At 46.5% G+C, this 22,112-nt stretch overlaps 2 protein-coding genes across 5 annotated transcripts in view; one reads left to right on the forward strand and one right to left on the reverse strand.

The window, feature by feature from the left end:
• The window catches only part of KIRREL3 (kirre like nephrin family adhesion molecule 3), a 592,978-nt gene extending 575,942 nt beyond the window's left edge, over nucleotides 1-17,036 (reverse strand). For 2 of the 4 annotated variants that reach the window (XM_054437752.2, XM_054437750.2), the window contains exons 1-2: nucleotides 16,658-16,776; nucleotides 13,870-14,287 (exon numbers count right to left, since the gene is read on the reverse strand). In XM_054437752.2, coding sequence (XP_054293727.1) covers nucleotides 13,870-13,924 — 55 coding nt within the window. In that variant the 5' untranslated portion in view covers nucleotides 13,925-14,287; nucleotides 16,658-16,776. Of the gene's footprint in view, nucleotides 1-13,869; nucleotides 14,393-16,657 lie in introns of those variants that run through there. The other 2 variants (XM_063671606.1, XM_054437751.2) reach the window with 2 other exon arrangements.
• Nucleotides 16,850-17,575, forward strand: LOC129007209 (putative uncharacterized protein KIRREL3-AS3). The gene is given in 3 exon segments (XM_054437764.1): nucleotides 16,850-16,942; nucleotides 16,944-17,316; nucleotides 17,319-17,575. Coding segments are annotated over 3 exon segments (723 nt in total).
• Nucleotides 17,576-22,112: the final 4,537 nt, after the last annotated feature.

Raw genomic sequence — 22,112 nt, forward strand, 5'->3', positions numbered from 1 at the left:
TCGCTTCCCTGGGTTCCACTGGGGTGGGACAGGGATGAAAGCCATGCTGAAAGGAAGCGCTCTTGATTTCTTTCCAGTTGTGAGAGGAAGGCAATGATGTCAGTGATGGATTGGCATAGCTGCTGTGTTCCACATCACAGGTATGACCTTATTGTAAGTTTGGCTTCCTATGCTGAGGACAGATCCTGATTCCTGATGTAACATGAAAACATGAGAGGCAGCTCCCATGAGTCACCTTAAATTCTCTGGTTAGAAAGTGACTTTCGACTCCCTTGTAGACTTACTATCAGCAGTGTCCACATGGAGGTGAAAATGAGGGGACACCACAAGGCAAGCAAGACTCAGCCTTGATGGCACCTGTGCTCAAAGCTGAGCAGGCCTCAGGAGCAGCTGGTGGGCTCAGTATAACACAGGCTGCTGGGTCAAAACCCTTCTGATGTAGAAGGTCTGGGCTGGGGTCCAAAAATGGGGATTTCTAACAATCTCCAAGTTGACCTGCAGACCACACTTGAAGAACAACGGTGATAGAGAATTTACGAACTCAAATAACCTAGGAACCATAGAAAGATCCTAATACTTCCTTGATATGTGAGATAATTACCTGTCAGGAACACACAAAGGGAGTCTACACCTAGAATTAGGGGGATACACTGACCCACAAAGATTCCTTTTCCATTGTAATTGTGAGTGAGCAAATCTAGCAGAGTCTATAGCACACATAAAGTCAACAATGAACAAGACTAAGACAATTTAACTAAAAAATACAACCGTCTATGTATTTTCAAACTTTCCTTGGCATGAATTCAGTGGTATGGATCTTAGAATATCTGTTGATAATAAGAGTGAAAGGTAGATTTCCTGTTATTTTCACAAACAGGAGAGGTAAGTGTTCAGATTTTCTGGTTGGTATGTCTTGATTCTGACCAGTTCCAGTATTCAGCTGTTTTCACCTGTAAAGTATGAATTTCTCTCTGCAAAAACCGCTGCCCCAATCTGATGAAGAGAACACCCAAAACAAAGCTCATGCCCAGAGAAAGGGGCATCGCTATGGATTTGGAACCCTGACATCAGCTGCCAAGGCTCTGTTGATATGATGGCATGTCCCACTGAAGTAAAAAGAAGGCATTTGAAGTATTCTATGCAGAGATCTATCTTCCTTGCATTCCTCCTCTGTATTGCTCTGATTCAATCTAAAGGAGCTTTGAGAACTTCAAAGAACTTTCATGTTTTGCTAGTTTATCATAAGTGTCTATCTTAAACCAATATTACAATTTTAAGCATGGCCTGGGTAGATACGTGCCATCTTCTGAAATGATTTCTGACACAAGGTAAGTTGTCAGCCGAGACCAAAGTGAAAAGAATCATAGGCTGTATGACACTCAGGCTCTCCTACATTGTAAGAGTCTTTTTATTTCCCCCTAATAACCATTATTAATCATTTCAGAAACACATGATCTCCTGATATTTTTACTATTCTAGACTTGACAGAAAAGGAGGGTTTTGAAGTCCTGGAATGTCTTTTTATGTAGAGTAGCTCCATTCTTCCAGCACATAGCTACCACAAGGCTAAACTCTCCCTAAGCAGAATGGGATTTATTTATTTATTTTTTTAATCCACTGAAGGGAAGTTAGGTGATGATGAATTCTTTTTAAGAAGACAGCATTTGGCTTTCAAAATGTTAAGCTACACTGGAAGTGGGTTGTGGAGGCAGACAGCAGTCGCTAGCCATGGAGGAAAGCTTCTCAAATTCTTACTCAGCTTTTGTTTGGGGGAAGAGGTTTTCTTCCATTTTTATCAGCTCTCCTTCCCAAATCCTACAAGCTATGAAGGAGGGGACCCACTGGCCAGGGCAGGGGTTTCTGTGGCTTGCTGATAGTCACACAGCTGTTGAGGCACCAGTATTTCTGAAATCCTTCCTGAAGAATTTCAGAAAATAGAATTTCAGAAATACTGGTGCCTCGACAGCCGTGTTGAGGGCACAGCTGGGCACAGGCCTGGAGGTGGCTCCTGAGCGGAGTGGCAGCAAGGGCTTTAAGGGGTCTGCACACGGATGTTTGATTGGCAGGTCTTTGACTCTCCAGTCGAATGACCTTCAGGCAAGTTACTGAATCTGTCTAAGCCTCAGTAGTTTTCATCAGCAAATGGGTCTAAGGATCCCTACTTTATTAGATTGCTAGTAGATGTAATAAGGGAATGCATGCAAAACTCAGCAGAGGACCTGGCCATAGGCCTCTGTACCATCTCCCTGTGGCTGGTCCCCATTCAGCAATCACAAGGCTTCAGGGATAGAGAAACATGCTGAGGCCAGCACACTGAAACCATTACAGGTTTTGATTTTTTTCTCATCACTCTCCTCCCTCCCTAGTTCAACTTTCTATTAAGGGATCCCAAAACACTAACGCAGCTCTTGGTGAAAGGAGAAAGGGAAAAACTGGCCAAATCAAGGGGTCAGGAGGCAGCAGGGCCAAGGTCAAACACCTTGTTGGTATAACATCTTTTAATTTGAGAAAGAGTTCCGTCCCTATTATTTTCAGTAAATTCTCAAACTATGCAGCTCTACGTTTCCTCTTCTACCCTTGTAGCATCAACTCTGCAGTTTGAAATAAGGTTTTGCAAAACTTATGCAAAGTTTTCTTTTCTACAAGAGATGCTGAAGAAGCCACCTGGCATTTGCTAGTAGAACTATCAGTAAAATGAAAACAGCGGTCCTGCCTTCAGCCCAACTCCACTGCCCAGAAAGGCTGGCACTGTGGGGATGAAGGGGGCAGTGGCAGCTCACCCTGATGCAGAGAGAGCAGCAAGGGACTCTGATGGTGAGTCAGGTGAGGGAAGCTGCTGGGGTCTCAGCACACCTTGTAGAAAATCCCTCCAGCAACCAAAACCGAATGAAAGGCCAAAGGTAACATAAACTGCCAGCTCTACCAACCGCTCAGGCTGCAGACAAGACAAGGGAGTGGATTGTTCCAACGGTGGCCGCACCTTTCCTTCATTCTATTCCTGCTATCTTAGTTCACGCTGCCTGTGGATCAACTCTGGGATCTCAGACACATCTCGTCATAATTATCAAGTGGCAAAAAAGGCGAGCCGCCATCCCCTTGGAGGTAAAGAAAGGCACGATGAAGTCTTAGGGCCAACAGGGGTCCCCTGGTGTCTCTCCTGCAGCATGAAGGCCATTGTTTCCAGGGCCTGTGGCCAGGATCCGGTTGTCTTGCCTGGAAGGATGTTCAAACAGCCATGGCCCGTGGTAGTTTTTTATAATGGTGTCGTTGGAAATTAGTAATACCATCCAGAGGTGAAAACAGAGTAGCACCTCCACAGTCTGCCCAGGAGATCAGGAATAATGAAGCCTCATTTTAGCATCTGTTTGTTTTGTTTTTTCAGCATTTGCTGGGAATGACAGCAGAAATATCGGCTCCCTGACCCTGGAAGGGTGGAATCACTCCTTGCGGATGGGAAAATGCCTGGAGCGGGGCAGGGGGCACAGGCCTGGAGGCGGCTCTAGGGATAGGTAGGGGCTCTGGGCTGGCGGTCCCCCTGCTGGGGAGGACTCACCTTCACATACAGGAGAGAAACATCATCCCTGTGGCAGGGAAACCCATGCGGTGGGCTGAGCTTCCTCACTCCCTCTCTATGAAGCTCTCTCAAACCCCTCTGAGCATTTGCAATTAATTGTACCCCCCTTAGCTGCTGCCACCCTTCATCCGGATCCCCCCAAACACTCTGCAGAATCAGACACCCTCACACCCTGCAGAATCAGGAGTGAGGAACCCGCCTCCTGCGAGAGCCGCCGCCATCTGTAACGTTGCCCTCACCACCCGGAGGCGAGGAGGAGAGCCCACCTATCCTTCCCGTCCCTTCCCAGCTCCCGGCAGCCACTAGGCTTTCCCCTTCCCAGTCCTAAGGGACCTCCCCGGCTCTGCTCGCTCTGGGCAGGTTCAGGGCTTTGCAAGCGCTGCTGCTGCCACCATCAGGCTGACTGAGGCACTGCAGCCTTCACCTGGCGTCAGGGCCCAAAATAGTGCCCCAGCTCTCGGTGCGGCTTCAAAAGAACAGCTCCTCTCTGCCTCCGCAGTTGCCCCTCACTCAGGTGCAGCTTCCTATGTAAGAAAAAGGCTTCAGAGGGCATCTCCCTGAAGAAACAGAACTCCTTGTGAATGTGGGGTGGACCCCAGCGTCCTCTAGCAAGACGCAAGAAAAGTGCAGGTCCTAGGATTTAGGGAACGCAACCACTGAGGGATTAAGTGGTGGTTTTGCTTTCTTTGCCACAAGGTCAGTGAGGCAGGGAAGGGTGGGAATCACTCCTCCTGCCACTCCCGGATGAACGTGCTAAGCTTCCTACGCAATGAACCAACCGGGCCCCAGTGTTACTCTGAAGCTGTCATTGCTCCCAGCATTGCCAAGGGTGACAGGTGGACTGTCACACTGCACCAGAGCCGAGTCACCTGTGACATTTGCAGGTGACTGACAGAAATGGGCACTGACATGCATTAAAGAACAGAAGGACGCGATGGTTTCCTGTTGAAGCTGAGCAGTGGGTGGCTTGGCAGAGGCTGTTTCTCTTGGCGTTGTCTCTGGTGACCCAAAGGGCATTCAAGGCCTTCCAGAAAGGAACAACTTCCTGCAGGGCACATCCACACTTCACTTAGTCAAGTTCTTCTTCTGCCTCGTGCCAGGGGCCCTTTCAGCATCTCTGCATGTGCTGATGTTACAAGCACTGCTGGCTTCTCCTCTCATTACCCCTCATTCCATTCCAATATTTCCACACTTATTCATAGCCTTCTATGTGCCCAATAGTGTGCTAGACACCAGGGGTGATAAAATACTTGGATTTTAATCAACCAATTAAGAAAAGCAAAGTCCCTGCCTTTGCTTCCTTCCTTTTTATTATTATTATTATTATTATTTGTCAGAACAGCCACAAAAGGAGCCACTCAAGCAGTATGTCCTTAATTACTCTTCAGCCCAAAAGCCTGGCCTGTTATTTCCTCTGGAAACTTTGTACCCCGAGGTAAAGCTGAATGCCAGAAAGATAAAGAAACTGACTCAGAAAGAGTCTGGAATAAAAAAAAAAATCGTGCTACAATGCTGCATCCTTGTTCAAAGGTCAGACCTGGGATTCAGTTCTATGATTTTCATAGGAAACTCCCTAAAATCCTTTTCCAGGCCTAGACACTGGGGATTGCCACAAATTATAAGACAATGACCTGTCTTATGACACCACAGCTTAGGATACTCTCCTGCATTTTTTAGTGTTGATGTGGAACAGCTGGATGTACCAGCATCTTGAGGAGCATCAAGGCACATGAATAAGTGAACCAGACTGAAAATGACTTTAGTCAAGCAAAGTAACCTCTCTGGGGGTATGACAGCAATAATGCCCACTTCTCATTACTTCTGCTGATAGAAATGAGGTAGTGCTTGTGAAAGCCACTCTACAACTTATGAAGCTTTATACAAATGCTAGTTATCATCACCATCATCATCGTAAGAACGTAATTACTGCCACGACTAACAACACCCTCAATAACCAAAAGAATTTGCCAGGCACCTACAAGAAAATTTGCTGGCAAAGAGCAAATAGAATGCATCACCTACCCCCTAGAAATGTGTCATCCAAAATAAATAGATTGTTGCTAAGAGATAATATTCAGAGAATCTTACCGTTGGAGAGATTTTGGACGTCATCTAGTCTACTCTCTAACCCATTTCTTAGGAATTGACTCCTACATTCCTGATGGCCTGAATTCCACTGTGAGTCAGAACACTCTCAGCAATGAGAGACTGTTCAGTGGGCCAGCCTTAGACTTGAGACTTACATATCCGCAGTCATGGAAATAACACTGTCTATCTCTTGCTGAAAAATCGGGGTTTTGCTTCACCATTGAGCTTGTCCTGCTAGCCTCCACCAGTTCCTGAAGAAAATAGGCCAAAGTGTGGAACATACAGGTAGATCTGGTGGCATTCTCTACTCTTAAATGAAAGGGTACTCAGTGCCAGAGCCTTGTAAAACATTTCCAACATCTTCTGAGTAGAATCATTTAACTTGTAACCTTGGTTTCCCTAAAGCCAGTATAACTTAGCTTCCTCTTGAGAACAAGAAAGCCATCATCAGCAAAATGTCCCTAGGTTTTTGTGCTCACCTGCTCCAGTGCTGTTTCCCCTTCTGGTTAGCATTCATCTTCAATGTTAGGCTGCCTGCGTCTCTGACTAGCCAAGGGGACCCACAAACTGGAAATCCCATTCCTCAATGCACTCTGTCTGCTCAAGTCCAGTGTGCAGCCAGCAGTCCTGCCTCTGTGTGTTTCCATGATCTTTTCTCTTCTCTTCCACATTCTTTAGCTAACACATCACTCTGGCATTCACCTACCCACCATCTTTCTGTGCCTCCTCTCTGGAATGTGGACTAACCATTAAGGTCAGTTCCCCCCATATTTATTCTCTTGCTCACTTCATCCATCAGCTAGAAAGAAAGATTAAAAAGTATATTTCCATTCAATTTTACATTTTTAGCCCCATGTGAAACACAAGAAATACCAAGAAGTAAAAATAACATGTTGATCCCTAAACCCATGATGTAGAGAGTACCATAAGCCCATAGGCTACTAGCAATGTTTCTCAGGTGTTTACTTAATTATCTCAATCCATCCTCAAAAGATGTATAATGGTACCCATGGCCATTCACAAGTTGACTCTTTCCTTCCCAAGCTTCCTCTCCCACTTCCCTAACACAGCAGCACTCTAGCCATCATACTGCCCATGGCTTCTGAACATATTGCATTCTGTTCTGCCTTTTGTATTTGCATACACTGTAAGGTATGTAAGAGACTGGAAATCACTTTTCATGCTTCATTTAGAGAACTCTTGAGCATCCTATAATATCAAGCATGATGTCATCTCTTCTCTGCAACCTTTTCTGATGCCTTTGCTGATCCACCTGTTTTCAGAACACTCTGACAGCTCTGAACCCATCATATTGTAACCTTAATCGAAGTATCTGCTCCCCAACCAGACTAACAGCTCTGGGGCAGAAACATGGTCTTCATTATCTTTGCATCAAAAGCCCCAGCACAGTGCCTACTGCATAGGAGGTCCACAGTGAGTGCTGGCTGAGTGGCCAAGGGCTGAGACTTAGTGTCATAAAATGGTATTTGATCACAAAGGAAGGAGCAGTATATTTCACCCACTGAGACACGAGACTGTGTGGAGCCCCTGGGGGAAAATGTGGAATAGTGACAGTGATGTTTGTTTGTTATTGCTGCAACTCTTGGCCTCAGATTTCAAATTCCAGTTGTCCAGGCATAAGTCAAAAAGAATCTGAACTTGCAACAACCATCCAGCGAATACAGGCCAAGTGAGCAGACCATCTTGATAATTCAGCATGATACGCACACATCCTTTCTGATACTGACATACATAGGCCATCCATTGCAGTTTTAGTTTCAATTATCAAAAAAAAAATCAGCCTCAGATAAATCTACTTTGCTTTGCCTATGAAGACAGGCAAAGAGTAGGGTGAGAGCATAGCTCTCATTTGAGGAAAGTGGCTGATTTGTTATGAGTTCTGGAGATACACACTGATTTAACATTAAGTGGTGTGTGCGTGTGTGTGTGTGTGTGTGTGTGTGTATGTGTTCAGTAGGGGGTCAGGAGGGCTTGGGAAGGCTTCCAGATGCCAGGAAAAACCTGTCCAGGGGATGCAGGCGGGTGTCTATGTTTCGCTGCTCCCTTTGCAGTTATTGCCAAGGAGAAGAAGGATGACTTCCTCTTTCCACCCTTCATGCCCCAACAGAACAGCTCCGCACAGAGCAGATTCACCTATGCTGGCCGCTATTTCCATGGCTTTAACTTGTTACCAAGTATGCCAAGGAATAGCTGACATTTATTTAATGTTCATAGTGGTGTTGACTGTGTACTCACTGAAACATTGTATGCTTATGGAAGACATTTGTTTCCAAGCAGCTTATGCTAAATTGCAGTGATATAAAGGAAACACTTATCCAATATTGACATTTACCAACTTCTAGAAGTATACAGCCAGAATACTCATTTTTACCACTGGGAGAGGAGAAAAAGAATTAAAGAGCATAATGGTCCTAGCTCCTTCAGTGGGTTAGAAGCTATGAGTGAATGAAAGCTAACGTGCGGTAGGGGGAGTTTCAATGGGGGAGAAGATCTGCCACCCTCTTGTGACCCTTGGCTCTATGGCACAGTGTGCTTTCTGAGAGGACTGAAGCCCTTCCGTGCTTCATAATAAAGCTTTGGCAGATGGCAGGACATAGCATCCCTTCCCCGACTGTGAGAGAAGTATTCTGATGATCTATAAGGTATCCATATTTTTACCTGACATGCACTTCTAACTGGGTAAATTCTGACTTTCTCTTGGGAAAAGAAAATGACATGCAATGACGTATGGAACAGTACTGTGTCTCGATGCAGTCGATTCTCACATCATTCCTCTAACTGGAAATAAAATCCCACTCTACTTGGAATACAGGATGAAGCGATTACAACCTGGGCGCAGTATACTGGCTGGCTTTGCTGCTCACTCCCTTATGAATAGCTGTGATGGGATATGAAATCCAAGGGAACAGTTAGCCCCCAGAGCAGCTGCTCCCACCGACCCTGCTCTGAGAATGCTGGGATGTCCGCTGGCCTTGAGGCAAGACTGGAGCTCCAATCACTCTGCTGCAAACACCACCATTAAAGTCAAGATCGCTGCAGTGGGGGGAGTTCAAGTGTGCATTCCAGCATGCTCATGATCTTACTGACCTTCTCCACTGATGAATTAGAACACCCCTCTTCCCAGGTACAGGACGAGTTCAGTGCCTCTCTGTTTCTTGATGGACCCCAATAAAAAATGCCTGCACTGTTTTTTCACCTAAGGTCATCTCAACAACTTACAAGGATAAGGATTGTAGCAGCAAAATAATGCCTATGCCCCTCTAGCACCCTTAGCATCCCCCGTCTATATCAAGACCATAAGACCAGTGCTTTTGGCCCTCCTCCTCACTCCTCCATTATGGGCAATTTTCTTTTCCTCATCCATGTTTCCAAAACAGTTTATCTTTTTATCTCCTTGGAAGAAAAGTACTCCGCAAATCAAAGGTATCATTAGTATTGTTATTATTTTGCTATTGAAATCTCTTCAATTTGCTCTGGATTATTCATGTGCTTTTTTGGGTCTGCAATATAATGCTGCCTAAGTCACCCCCACTGGGCTGAACAAAAAAGAAAAATTGCATCTTCAGGCCTAATCTCCTGCTCCACCCCATCTCCTGCGGGCCCTGGCTTCCACCAACACAGGCACACACCAGGCAGGGCTGCTCCTTGGTACCATGCCTAGCTTGCTGCTGCCTGTTCCAAGCCAAATCCTCCTCTGTAAACCCAAGAGGGGGACCCCATGGTATCCTCTTAGAGCAATGTGAAGGCCTTGACCCCACCCCACTCGTCCTCCCCCTAGAGAGTTTCTTTTCCATCCTCAATAGGTCTGGCTGGCAACTGAGGACTCCCTACTGGGATACAGACACGCAACCACCCCCATTTCCAACAGACATGCCCCAGTTTCCCTACCCGAAGATTTGTTAAAGAAGTGGTCCCACACCCTTGGCAGCTGTGCATTGACCTTCTGGCACAAAAGAACTGATTCTTCTTCCTCTAGACAAGACGTCATCCCACTTGGGGTTCTGGTAGGAGGGAGAAACACACATTACTTCCCTCATCTTTTGTTTTATGACATTCTGAGTGAGTGTAAGTGTTTCCAAAGTTGCTGTTCACTCCCCACTTTGTTTGCTGATTCCTTCTCTGCCTGTGCCCCCTATGATCCCTCCATTCTTTGGGCCACCTCTGATGTGTTCAGGCTCTCTTCCGATGCCTCCCCAACCCTGCCCCTCCCAAGGGAACTCCTTGCTAGTTCAAGCCTCTTGAAGTGGCTCCTCCTTTTCCATGCTTCTTGTCATCTCCATGGCTCCCTTCACCCTGGCTGGCTCCCTCTGCTCACTCTGTTTTACCCTTCTGTCTACTAGACGCCTTTCTATTCCCTAGGAGATTCAGATCACCATGACCCTCTGCCCTCTGACAGCTGCTGACAGCCCCTTTTGGTATTTCCAGCCAGGCAGGAGAGCAAGTGGGCTGCTTAGATTCTTCCCAATAGGGAGATGGTACCTCAAATGCATCCTTAGCTCAGGGATGCCATTAACAGGTAAATGCAAGTTTTCACTTTTACCCCAATACAGTACAGTACGCATGCAAAGCCAAAAGATCTGGGTTCAGCAGAATTAGAACCTTCAGAACCGCAGAATCACAAGGCAGGACAGGACACTCTAGGAATGCCAGAGCAAAATGCCAGAGAGTGGGGAAGAGACCACCTTTCTTAAGAGTGAGTGTCTGGAGTAGAAGGCGCCAAGTTCTTGCCACTGTGGCTCCCCTGTCTGTCTCCCCTGTCTCTGAGGTGGAGATCGGAGATCTCCCTGGAGGCAGGGAGTCATCAGTCCTCTAGGACCTTATTCCCTCCAAGCTACCTAAGCTGTGCATGTGCAGGCTGGATGGGATGGGGCTTGAAGCTTAAGGCGGGCACGGAAGGAAATAGTTGTGGGTGAACTGAAATGATAAAGAGGAAAAAATATAGCAAGTTCTAAGTTTATGGATGACAAGAGAATCGATTATTTTTTCACCCAGGGGCAGAACATGTCTATTCTCAGCAGGAGGCAAATTGTGCTGTGACATTATCCCTCTCTGAACAAAGCATGACCGTCCTGACAGCTGAGGGAAGAGGCATCCACAGCAAGGGAGAAGCCCACAAGCAGTACACACTGGCAGCTCTCCATTCCCTTGCTGGGAGCCAGGCCTGGGGACGCTGGCAGGGGTGGGATCGGGAGGAATGTTATTTAGCCTTACTACTGCCACCTTAAGAAAGATAAAGAAATACTTGATCTCAATCTACATGAAAAGCCCAAACTTTCAAAGAATAGGGACCCACCATATTACTGATATTAATTATACATTGATTTCTGTTCTCTGTCTCTCTAAAGGGTTATAAGGAAAAGTAAAGGTAAATAAACATTTGACAAATTAGGAAGAAAAGGATGGCTGGAACAGACTTTAAGAGTTTATTTGTATCTTGAGAGCACTGCTTGGAGCACTCTTTCTGCACGGGGACCAAGATACTGGGAGCATGGAGCTTGGGAATCTTGTTCCCAGAAACTCCTAAGTGCCATGCAGATTCCCACTGTGAGATGTGTTGGACAGCAGATGGCCATGTCATCGGAGTGCCAGATAAGGCACTAAAAACAACCCTGAACATTTGTTGTCTCTGAGGGAAAGGCCATCCCCTGAGTTTCTTTGCATTTCCTGGGAGAGGCATCCCAGCATGCAGGCGGCAGGGGTCAAGCAGGTGGCTGTGTGAGGGTGCCAGGTGGGGATGTAACCTCAGGCCTCATTCCGGGGGATCACAGTGGAAGCCATTTAGAGCCATGTGGGCTAGACCTCCCAGGACCTGTTAGACATGGATGCGTTCTATCCAATAAGTTGATGAATGCATGACACTGGGTAGGGGTGGGGCACAGTACATGAGCTAAGCATATATGTGAAGATGGTCAAATAGAATCCTCTGGGGAATTCATAATGCTCAAAACAACATCCACATAAACAAATTTCCACAGATCAAGGCAAAAGATAACCATATCACATTGAGGTGAAGTCCATAAAACACCTTCCCACTTAATGGCTTGACCCCTTAATTCCTGTAGTCAGACACTGTCTATTCAAGAAGCTCACCATGTACAGGGATGCAGGGTATCTGACCAGCCATGTCCACTTGGGTCTCCTAATCTTTGTTTAGACCTGTTTTCCAGCCTCTGGACCAGGTATCTACCATTTGGTAGGGTGGACAGTGACGGCCAAGCTCAGAATACTCCAGGAGCACAAGGCATTAAGAACTGTATGATGTTATGGTTTCTTCCTAGCGCTCTCAGGACTCGGGGTAGATAAAACAGAGCATTTAACCTCCATAGGTAAATATTTAAAGATTCACACCAAGCAGTCAAGAAACAGCTCCAGACCAAGAAAGAAATAAGCACAACAGAAGATGTACACTGTAATGATTCAGACAGCCAGGGAGGTATTTAGACACCTATAGCCTTCTTATGCCAATCTACATAAGTATCACAGATCAAGCTTCTAAATACACAAAAGGCTGATTAAAGCATGCACTGGTCCCATGCAAATGTGAGTTCATGTGTTTATGGGGGGTTGGTTGGAAGATTCCCTCCTTCTCAGGGGTTCTATATCAAAACTTCCTGAGTGAACTGGTAAGAAGCAAAGACGAATGGGAGTGTGTGTGTGTGTGTGTGTGTGTGTATGTGTGTATGTGCGCTCATAAGCAAGCACATACACATCCAAGAAAGAGGGTAATCTTACCAAATGGTAATATAACTGAGCCTGTCTCTATACCAGTGTTCTGAGATAGTTCTTATTCATTCAGCCTGAAACTCTGGGGAAGGCAATTTATCTTCCTGCTGCTGTAGGGAATCCTGGTGAGAAGCACACAACCATATGAATACATGAGTGTGTGTGTGTATGTGTGTGTACATACATTATCATTATACACAGGCATTAGTATGCACATACAAATATGAAGAAGGAGCCCCTTTGGTTTCATCAGGAGGACCAGAAGCAAAGTTTGAACTGCACAGATAAGGAGAAAGTCTGCAGTGACCACAAGCACGGGTGGAAGAGCAGAAGAAGGAAGCCAGGTTTTTGCTTATATTTGGCTTCTCCCCGACAGGGGAGAAAGAGAAGACATGCTGTTTGCTTGCAAAGCCAGCCACCCGTGGCGGTGCTTTGCTTTCTCGAAAACTTTTACCCTTCATTTAATCAACAGATGGACATGCTCTGTTGTGGATTTTTTCTAAGAGTCTTGCACCTCTAAAGGCTGTGTTGGCTGGCACAAATGCAGACTCAGATGGCAGAGGTGCATTGGCATTCCAAAAGAGTGGGAAGGAGCCCATGTACTTGCCCCTTCAAACTCAATTCCACAGGTGACTTTTGATGCCTTTGGCTAACTAGGCACTCACATTCCCTCTCCCGAATTTCCCTCTCCTTCCTGCACCACTACCAGCCCCAGGGCTCCCAATGGCAAGGAGCCTAGAGGTGGCAAATTTCTTTCTGGAGAGTCCACCTGCTTCTCTGCCCCTGCTAGGCTGCAGAAAGGAAACAATCAGCACCACAGGCGAAATTTCATTTTATACCCTGAATTCAGTGCTGTGTAGGATTCAGAATTCAACCTAATTTAGGGAACTCAATGACGTTCAATGAAACTCTTTACAAGCTTTTCCCAACCACTGCAAATTACCCCCCACAATACATTCCGTAATTGCAACCCCCTTTTCAACGGTGCAAACCACACGCATTCGCTTTTGAATACACTTGTGCAAGTCAGACCCTATTCAAGCTGAAATATCCACCTAAACCAAGCTCTCCCTCCCTGCCATCTCCTTCCCTGGCCTGGGTCTGAAGGAGAGGAGGTTCCCAGAAGTTCAGAGTGGCATAACCACAGAGATACTACCTAATTAACATACCAGAAGCATAAAGAACTCATTTGCATTGGAGAGTTTGAGCTGGATATTGACAAGAGAGAGGACAAAGTCATTCCCCTCCCCTCCCATACCCCTTCTTTCCAAAGGAAAATAAACAGTACCATTTTGTTGCATTCGCAAAGGCAAAGAGGCAATGCCAGGGCATCTCAGCCCGGCACCGAGAGACGCATCCATCAGTCCCAGTTCCCGAAGCCTGCCCACATTCCTGCCCACAGCCTCCCGCGCCCTAACAACCCAGCCGACTTTCTTCCAACTCCAGCGGCGCAGGGGTCCTACCTTGACTGAAAAGGAAGAAGCAGACGAAGAGCAGATCGAGCTGGAAAGGTTTCATTCCTTAGCGCAGCGAAGGAAAGCCGGCGGGGTAACTTGGGTGTGCAGTTAGTTTCTCTTCCTTGGGGGCTCTCGGTGCTCAGCCTCCGCCGGTCCTCTCGGGTTCGCGCCTACCATCTGTCCGTCCGTGGGTCCCTCCGGGTGGTTTCGGTCTCTTTGTGCCTCTGGGTATCTGCAGCCAGCCGACACAAACTGCCTGTTCTTAGCCGCCTCTGGAAGCCGGGATTGTCAGCAATGTCCCCACTCGGAGCAGATCCATTCTCTGGCTCTTGGCATCCCAGGCACACGGCTTCCTCAGGCGGGCTCCTCCCACAGTGAGCGAGCGAGCTAGTGACGAGTGACAGAAGGACTCCTTTCACTGAAGCTGAGGCGAGGGGAGAGGGAGGGGAGACAGGTCATAATTAAAGAGAAAACACTCGGAAAAAGGAGATCTATGCAAAACGGACAGTGGGGGAAATGGCTGTGTTCTTTCTTTTCCCTAAATAGGGAAAAATTCAGCTTTTGTCACCATTATTGACCAAAAGGCATCTTGAGCTTGGAGTGGAGCTGTGACTTTTTGTCCACACGATGTCCTGTTTAACAGTGAAGTTAAGGATGACTATACACATGCATGTGCACAAAAACATGCGTGCCCTTCCTTTGCACAGGAACTGGAAACTGGGCTGAAAGGGAACTAGGAAGGGGGGGTGTGCATCTTTCCCTCGGAAGGACTTGGCCAATGTGTGCAGCCGGAGGCTTGGAGTTGGAGGAGAGATAAGCATGCTTTGCATTTCTGAGAGTTTCCTGTGGGTGGGTGGGTGGGTGGGGGGGTAGGTAATAAAACCTGAACATTTGGATCTTAGTTTGCTTTGCACTGCTCCTGGAAGACAAAATGCAGGAACTAAAGGGAAGGCAAGTGGGCTTGTGACACACACCCATTTATTATCATTATCCTGGTTTGTGCATTTCCTAACGAGGACAGGGGAGCAGCCTGTCTTTGCATTCAGAGCCTCTCCTCTAATGAGCGCTCCATCACTCTGAGCCTGTCTTTTCTCCAAGAGGTGCTGTGAGTCCAGTTGTGAAGGAGAGGCCAAGGTCATAGGCAACTGCCTCCTAAGGATCTTCAAGTCTTTTACCTGTCATGAAATTCACACTCCACACTCAAATCAAACTCGATTTCCTCCAGGATATCAACATGAATTTATCTGGGTCTATTTACTTAATAGACATTTAGGCATGCTTGGTATAAGCAGGCCACGGAGGGAAGCAAAATAATAGGCACAGTCCATGCCTTCAGAAGCTCATAATCTAGTGTGCAAGCAGAGTATACACACAAGATGCAAACTCTAAGGACATAACAAAGCAACACAGAAAAATATTCAACGTTATGCAGTGTGAGAAGGAGAGGTAAAGAGAGAGGAGAGGAAAATGAAAGACGCTCCCCTGACATGTGCCATTCAGCATTCAATTCTAAAATCAGTCATTACTGTCTTCAGTCCCTGGACCTTGGGGAGGTCTTTTGGGAAACTCTTAGCCTTTCCTCCTTCAGTAGCACATCTTTTGAGGACTCTGCTCACTACAAGGCACATTCCAACTCCAAGTTTCCATGCGGATGTTAACTTTAGAAAATTATCCCTTGGTATTTGTGAACAAGAAAGAAAGAAGCAGGGGCATATAGAAGTGTGCTAGTAGGAGCTGACACCTGGTAGTTGACACCAAAGATCTACAAATTAGTAGGTGTCTGCTTTGTTGACTTTTCTATTCTTAACTTAATAGTTTATTTAACTGCATCCCTTAGAGGCTGTTAAACATATCAAAGGGAAATTTGTAAGCAGACTTTGGGAGGAGAAACAGAAATGTTGAGCAACAGAAACTAAAAGGACACAAAAGAGGCAGCCCACTAGCTAAATTAACAAACAAGTTACTGAAACAGTGTCAGCTGAGCCGGAGTCCATTAGCCTGGTGTAACAGATCATAAAATAAATGGAAGAGGCAAATCAGAAACACACACAGGAGATGAAAAATAATTTAAAATAACATATGCCAAACAACACATAAAGACTGAAAATAACTCTATGTATAGCGCCGTCACCTTAGTAGTAGCTTTCCATTAAGCCTATGGGGTTGTTGGGGAGAAATTTCAGGTGTCTGCGTGCCATTCTTGCAGGGAATAAGACAAATACTAGAATGCAGATTCTCTATCAAAGGTAGCAACATTTGATGTTTTAACTAAAGATTTATCCTTTAAGCTGTTGTTTAATTTTGAGTGCTAATTCCTCAATGGCCCAGGGCCCAGATTTTCTTAATTCAGCCCCCGAAGGAACTATTACAAAACCAGGGTCACAAGGCTAGTGAAGCGTGCAATACGCAATAATCAGGCACACGTACAGGTGTGTGCACTCCACACTCGCACTGACTCTTGGAAAGAAGAGGGGGGCCTGGGAGATCCAGGTTGGAAGGATCTTGTTTCGCTCTCCCATTGGCCCCCAACGCTGGCCTCATGGACCCCTTACTAGCTCCAGGCATCCCCCTCACCCCCACCACCCAGCCAGCTGGGCCTGTTCCCCTCTCCACTCCCCTCTACTCCCTCCCTGTAACCTCCGGTCTCCCGCAGAAAGAAAGAAAAAAAAAAGCTTGGATTAAGTGATGAGCTGCCCGCCTCTAAAAGGACCAGGAGGCGTATCAAGCCTGAGTGCCGGAAAACCCACGGCAATCTTCAGCAGCCACCACGTGGGGCAGAGAACGCGAGCAGTACCTGCAGGACCCACAGCCGGTCGGGCTCTGGCGCCAGCCCCGACGGCGGCCCCGCCATCTCCGCCCGGCTGCCCGCGGCCTCACCTCCTCCGGGGGCTCGGTTAGCCTCCTGGCGCTGCAAGGCGGCCTGCGCGCGGTTCGCTCCCGGGGAGGGAGGAGGAGGGAGGCGGCGAGGAGCCGACGGCTCCACCTGATGGAGAAGCGCGGAGAGTCCTTAGACCTCGGAGTGCGCTGCAAGAGGGGAGAGGAGAGAGACCGCCGCTCCTGCTGGAAGCCTTCGCGTCTAGGGGGCGGCGCGCGGGGGAAGGGGCCTCTGGACAGTCGGTGGAGGCGGCAGCCCTAAAGAGACAGCCGAAAGCCAGCAACTTGGAAAACCGCCCGAATTCTGGTTTTCTGCACATCCAGGCTGGCTCCAGGTCTCTTGTGCCCACCGTGCAAGCCGGTGGGATGCCAGCAGGTGGCATCCTCTCCAGCGTTTCTTCGCCAGGCGTGGAGCCCGGAGGCCAAATCCCTCAGTCCCCAGCCCCCTCCCCAAGCCTCCGGTGCCATGTGCTGGGTCCGGTGAGCCCCTGGCCTCGCCCCCCACCTCCGCCAGCGGGGCGAGCCGGAGCTGGGTGGCCCAGACCTGCGCGGAGGCGGGAGCCTGCAGACGATGTCGGCCGCCCCGGGTTCTGCCGCTGGCTGGCCAAGAAGTGACAGGAGGGCAAGGCTCCCCCGGAAAGCGTCCAAGCCCTGCTCTCCTGCTCTTCCAAGCCTTGCTGCCTGTTGCCCCCAGGGTTTTCTGAGATCTGGGACGAAGAGAGTGATGTGCAAGGTTCTGGGTCCCGGTGCAGGAATGAGGGGTACGGTTGTCGAGTGCTTGGAGCAGGCTGGCGTTCGGGCACACTGCAGACCTCAGCTCACCGCCACTTTCTCCTGACCGTCCTCGTGGCTGTCAGCCCAATGTCTAACATGTGTTATTCCCTCGGTTTGTCCAAAGGCCTGTTTTGGATACTTAAAGACACATGGAATGACTATGAGAATTCCTGTTCCTGGAAAGTTTGTCCTCTAGTTGGAAAGAGGTATATACAGGTCTGTGTGTGGGAAAATATTATAAAACACCTCACTGACATTTTAATAAGAGAAATTGCCCTGGATGGCATCTGTCTGGGCCCTTCCTTTCCATTAGAGATGCATCCTTCTAGGTTAGCTTGCTTGGGACCCTGCAGGAAAGCTGCAGGCTGAGGCAACAGTCCAGGGCCCCCACCTGGGCCCAGAGTCCCCACTGACCTATCCTTCTCCATCTGCCCCACTGCCATGCTGGCTGGGCTCCCAGTCACAGCTTTTCTGTGTTCATGAGACACCATTATCACCAAGGAGAGGGAGCGGCTCTTTTAAGAGACGGACAGTCATCGTGTACAGAGAAATTCCTGTTTAATGCCTCTTCACAGTATTTGTTGCAGGGATACATTAGAAACCACATTCCCTTTTTGTTTTTCACATATCCTGCCAGTACTGGTTAAACCTCTTTTGTCCAGGGATTTAACACATTTTGAACAGCCTCCTACTGGGAGTTCAGGGTAACCTGACTCTCCACTCATAGGTAAGTTAATAAGGACTCCAAACTACGTACACTTCCAGAGACCAGATGGTTATCAGAGGTCCTCGCTGGGTGGCAGCCTTTATGACCTGGGCAGTCACAGTCTTCTAGCCTATTTCTTTTTCATTTATCTGAACCAGATTTCTTGCTTACTTCTGTGTAGGTGGATTACCAGACCTTAACCTCTGTTCCCTGCAGTTGGTCTTTCCATTGTAGAGGGAAAGGGCTCAGAGAACCAGATATTCACCTTTCAGAAGCATCCCCTGAAGGGCAGGTTGTCTGCCCCCCTGATTCACTGAGGATCAGGCCTCATGGAGGGAGTCTGGTGAGCCTTTTGATGTGGCGCTGGCCTGGCCACTGCTAACCAATGTGGCCCCTTAATGAACCTGGGCACACCTTTCTTCATTTATTAAATGATTGGTTTGAGCCAGTGGCTCTCCAGGATTCTTCAGAATCCTAAAGTCCCATTGTAGTCTGTTCCAGAGGCCACACCTTTCATCATGGAGACAAATGGAAATGCTCTTTAATGCCTCAGTGTTAGGGCAGATTATTTCGAGTGGTGGGTCACCATCCCCAAGAAAACAAGGGAGCAAGTGACAACCCTGAGATCTGCGTGGGCCTCTCCACTGTCACTGGTTCTGACTTTTCCCCAAACTGCTTTGTGTTCATTCTACTCAGTCTGAGCGCCCTCAGTCTTTCCCCAACTTACTGAACTCATGTCTTTCCCTTATCTCCTTGTTTTCCCCAGAACCAGACCCCACATCCGGCCTTGGTTCTGGGTTCCAGAACAGACTTCCTTCAACGCACATCTACACCCATGTTGGATGAAAAATGCAAACATTTTATTAAAGTAAGGGCGTGGTGATGCCAGAGTGGCTAACTGGAAAAGACTTCCTTTAAAGGGAGCGAGGACAAGGATGCCTTGTACTTCTTCTGTCTTAATGTGAATCACACTTTACTGTAAAAATTATCTAATCCTGTATTTTCTCTGATATCCTGGCAGCCCCATGAAGGTGGGGACAGTGCCCCTCTGGTTCACAGCCGTGTCCACAGCTCTAACTCAGGTAGGCAGTAAGCTCTCACTACGTACTGTTGAATGAATGGTAAAATTTTACCTAGTGCCCCACATTCTATTTCCTGTTTTCTGAATCCAATTTAACTTATTCTTCCCTCTGTTATTAAACCATTGTCAAACATCTGGCATGTGCCTGCCACTGCTCTGGCTGTATTTTATGAGGATGGGTAATGAATTGAGCCTATATATAGTTTGCAAAATGTGGAACACACTTTAAAAGGCATGGCACTAAAGAAATGAAAGATATTTTTATCTCTTCAGCATCATTCTGCACAAGGATACAATTCTCTAGCAGCACTGTTTAAGAACAATAGACCTGTTTAGCCTTGACATGCTCATGCATGCAGGGCACTGGGTACTCAGTTCACATGGGAGCTGCATTCTCTATCTCAGCAAAGACCTGAAGAGTGTGTAATTTACAGGGAAGAAAAGATATAAGAAATATTATGAAAGGAGATGGCAGTGCTCCATGCCTTGTGTCATTGCTGGCTGGGTACGTAGGCCAGGGCCTTCTAACGAGCTCTGGGGATGGCACCAAAGGCAAGCTTCAGCTTCCCTCTTCAGGGTTTGAAACAGGTTGTGTGTCATTTTGGAATATGCCACGTGCTCTTTTTGTGTATATGAATAGGCTAATTATGTGGAAATTATTGGAAGACAAAGTGAAATTCCAGTTACATGACTCATTTGTGATATTCAAAGTCTTGGAAATTATACTGCATTTATTCTTTTCCTCCATTCTTCTTTTTCATGCCCCTCCCCGAGCCATCCCCCATACCCCCCACCTATGTTATAAATTAGTAAACTTTTGTAGCAGCCAAGAGAGTGAAAGATCTCACTCAAAGTTCCTTTAGGCTTTCTTCTTAGATGACAAGTTTTACTTTTCTTTTTGTTTATTACATACGGTATTCCTTTTTCCTTCCCATCTTTATATAATAAAATTATATATATTAGCATATGAGATTTAAGTAATATATGTAACATGCAAAGTTATATAAGTTCATATATATACAAAACTTTACATACACACCCAAAAAACTTTTCTATTACCATGCTAGCAATCAATGTGCCTCCTACCCAAATATTCCAAATTACTCAGCTCTAGACCAGATTTTCATCATCTCTATCTGAACTTACAGCATCCTCAACTCACTGCCTAGTCTACAGACTAACAAAGACCCTCTCCACTGCCTAACGTACTGTTCTACCACATAAGTGCATCTCAAATGCAGTTCTTGCTTAAAAATGTGGATGGTTTCTGCCCTGATCTGCTCATACTGCCATAACAAAATATCATAGCCTGATGGCTTAAATAACAGAAATTCATTTTCTCACAGTTCTGGAGGCTGGGAGTCTAAGATCAGGATGCCAGCATGGCCAAGTTTTAGTGAGGGTTCTCTTCCTGGCTTGTGGATGGCCGCCTTCTTGCTGTGTCCTCACATGGCCTGTCCTCAAATGTGAGACATCTCTCTGTCCTCCTCTTCTCATAAGGACACCAATCCTATTGGATTAGGACCCCACCATATGACCACATTTAACCTTAATCACCTCTTAAAAGCCCTACCTCCAAATACAGTCACATTGGAGGTTAGGGCTTTAACCTATGACTTTTAGGAGGATACAATTCAGTTCATAGTAGTCACCAAGATAGAGCATAAACTTGTTATCATGATATATACGGAGTGTCAAAGCAACATAGCTTTCCTGTCGTATTGCCAGTTCCCTCCTTCACAGCCTGAACCTCAGTCTTGCCAAATTCCTCTTTATTGATTAGAGACAGCAGACACTGTTACTTTTCCATACCTTTCTTATACTTGTTTCCTCATCCTGGTGTGTCTTTCTCCTTTCCTGTGTCTTTTTGCCTAATAAAGAGGTACTCATTGCTCAAGAATCATCTGGAATATCATCCATGAGAAGTTCACTTCACCTCTTCCTCCCCTCAGTCAAAAATGAATAGCCTATCCATCTAGGTTTCCACAGTATTCTTATAAACTCTTATTATAGAACTGTCAATATGCTAACTATTTATTTACATGTTTACCTTCCAAACTAGATATGAGATTTTTAAGGCCAAGGACCACCTTTCGGAATTTATTTTTGCCTGTTTTAGAGTATATATGGCCCAGTGCCTGGCATATAGTAATTGCTTGCTAATGGTGTTTAAATAAAGAAAAATTCAGCAAAAACTCCTGATGTCCTTCCTGTGACCATCCAGTCCCAAGCTTGAACTTTTCTTTCTTCGTCATCTGATGCCTTTAGATCAAACTAGATCTAGGAAAATTCATATCCATCTTCTGGATATGCAGCTGAAGGACTGGAGAGAAAGATTTCTGACTATACATTTTGAACCCGACCCACGTTCAGGCAAACGTGGGCAGCGGGGCCATCAATGTGTATAAATCACAAGATTTATACAAGAGCCTAACTCTAGCTCTTGCATTAAAACAACAACAACAACAACAACAAACAAACAAGAAACCCGGCTTATTCATATTTCTTAACGGCACAATCCCAAATCAGTTGAGAAGCTATCACACTCTATAACAATTATGCAGACATGGGTTCAAAGTAAATTAAGAAAGCCAACATTAATTGTTTCCACACTCAGTCCAATTTGAAGTGAGTTGATGGTTCAGTGTTTTTCTGAGGTCTGAGTCTCTTCTTTGTCTTCTTCAGCTGCTGTCTGCCTGAGATTGGGAGGAGGCAGAGGCAGAGACTCCTCCTTCATCTTGTTTTGTTGTGCTAACTCTTACTGGCACAACAAAATTGGTTTTTTTAATCGTATAAAAATAGATGATATAGAAT

This window comes from Pongo pygmaeus, chromosome 9 (genome assembly GCF_028885625.2).
Source record: "Pongo pygmaeus isolate AG05252 chromosome 9, NHGRI_mPonPyg2-v2.0_pri, whole genome shotgun sequence".
NCBI classification, from domain to species: Eukaryota; Metazoa; Chordata; class Mammalia; order Primates; family Hominidae; genus Pongo; species Pongo pygmaeus.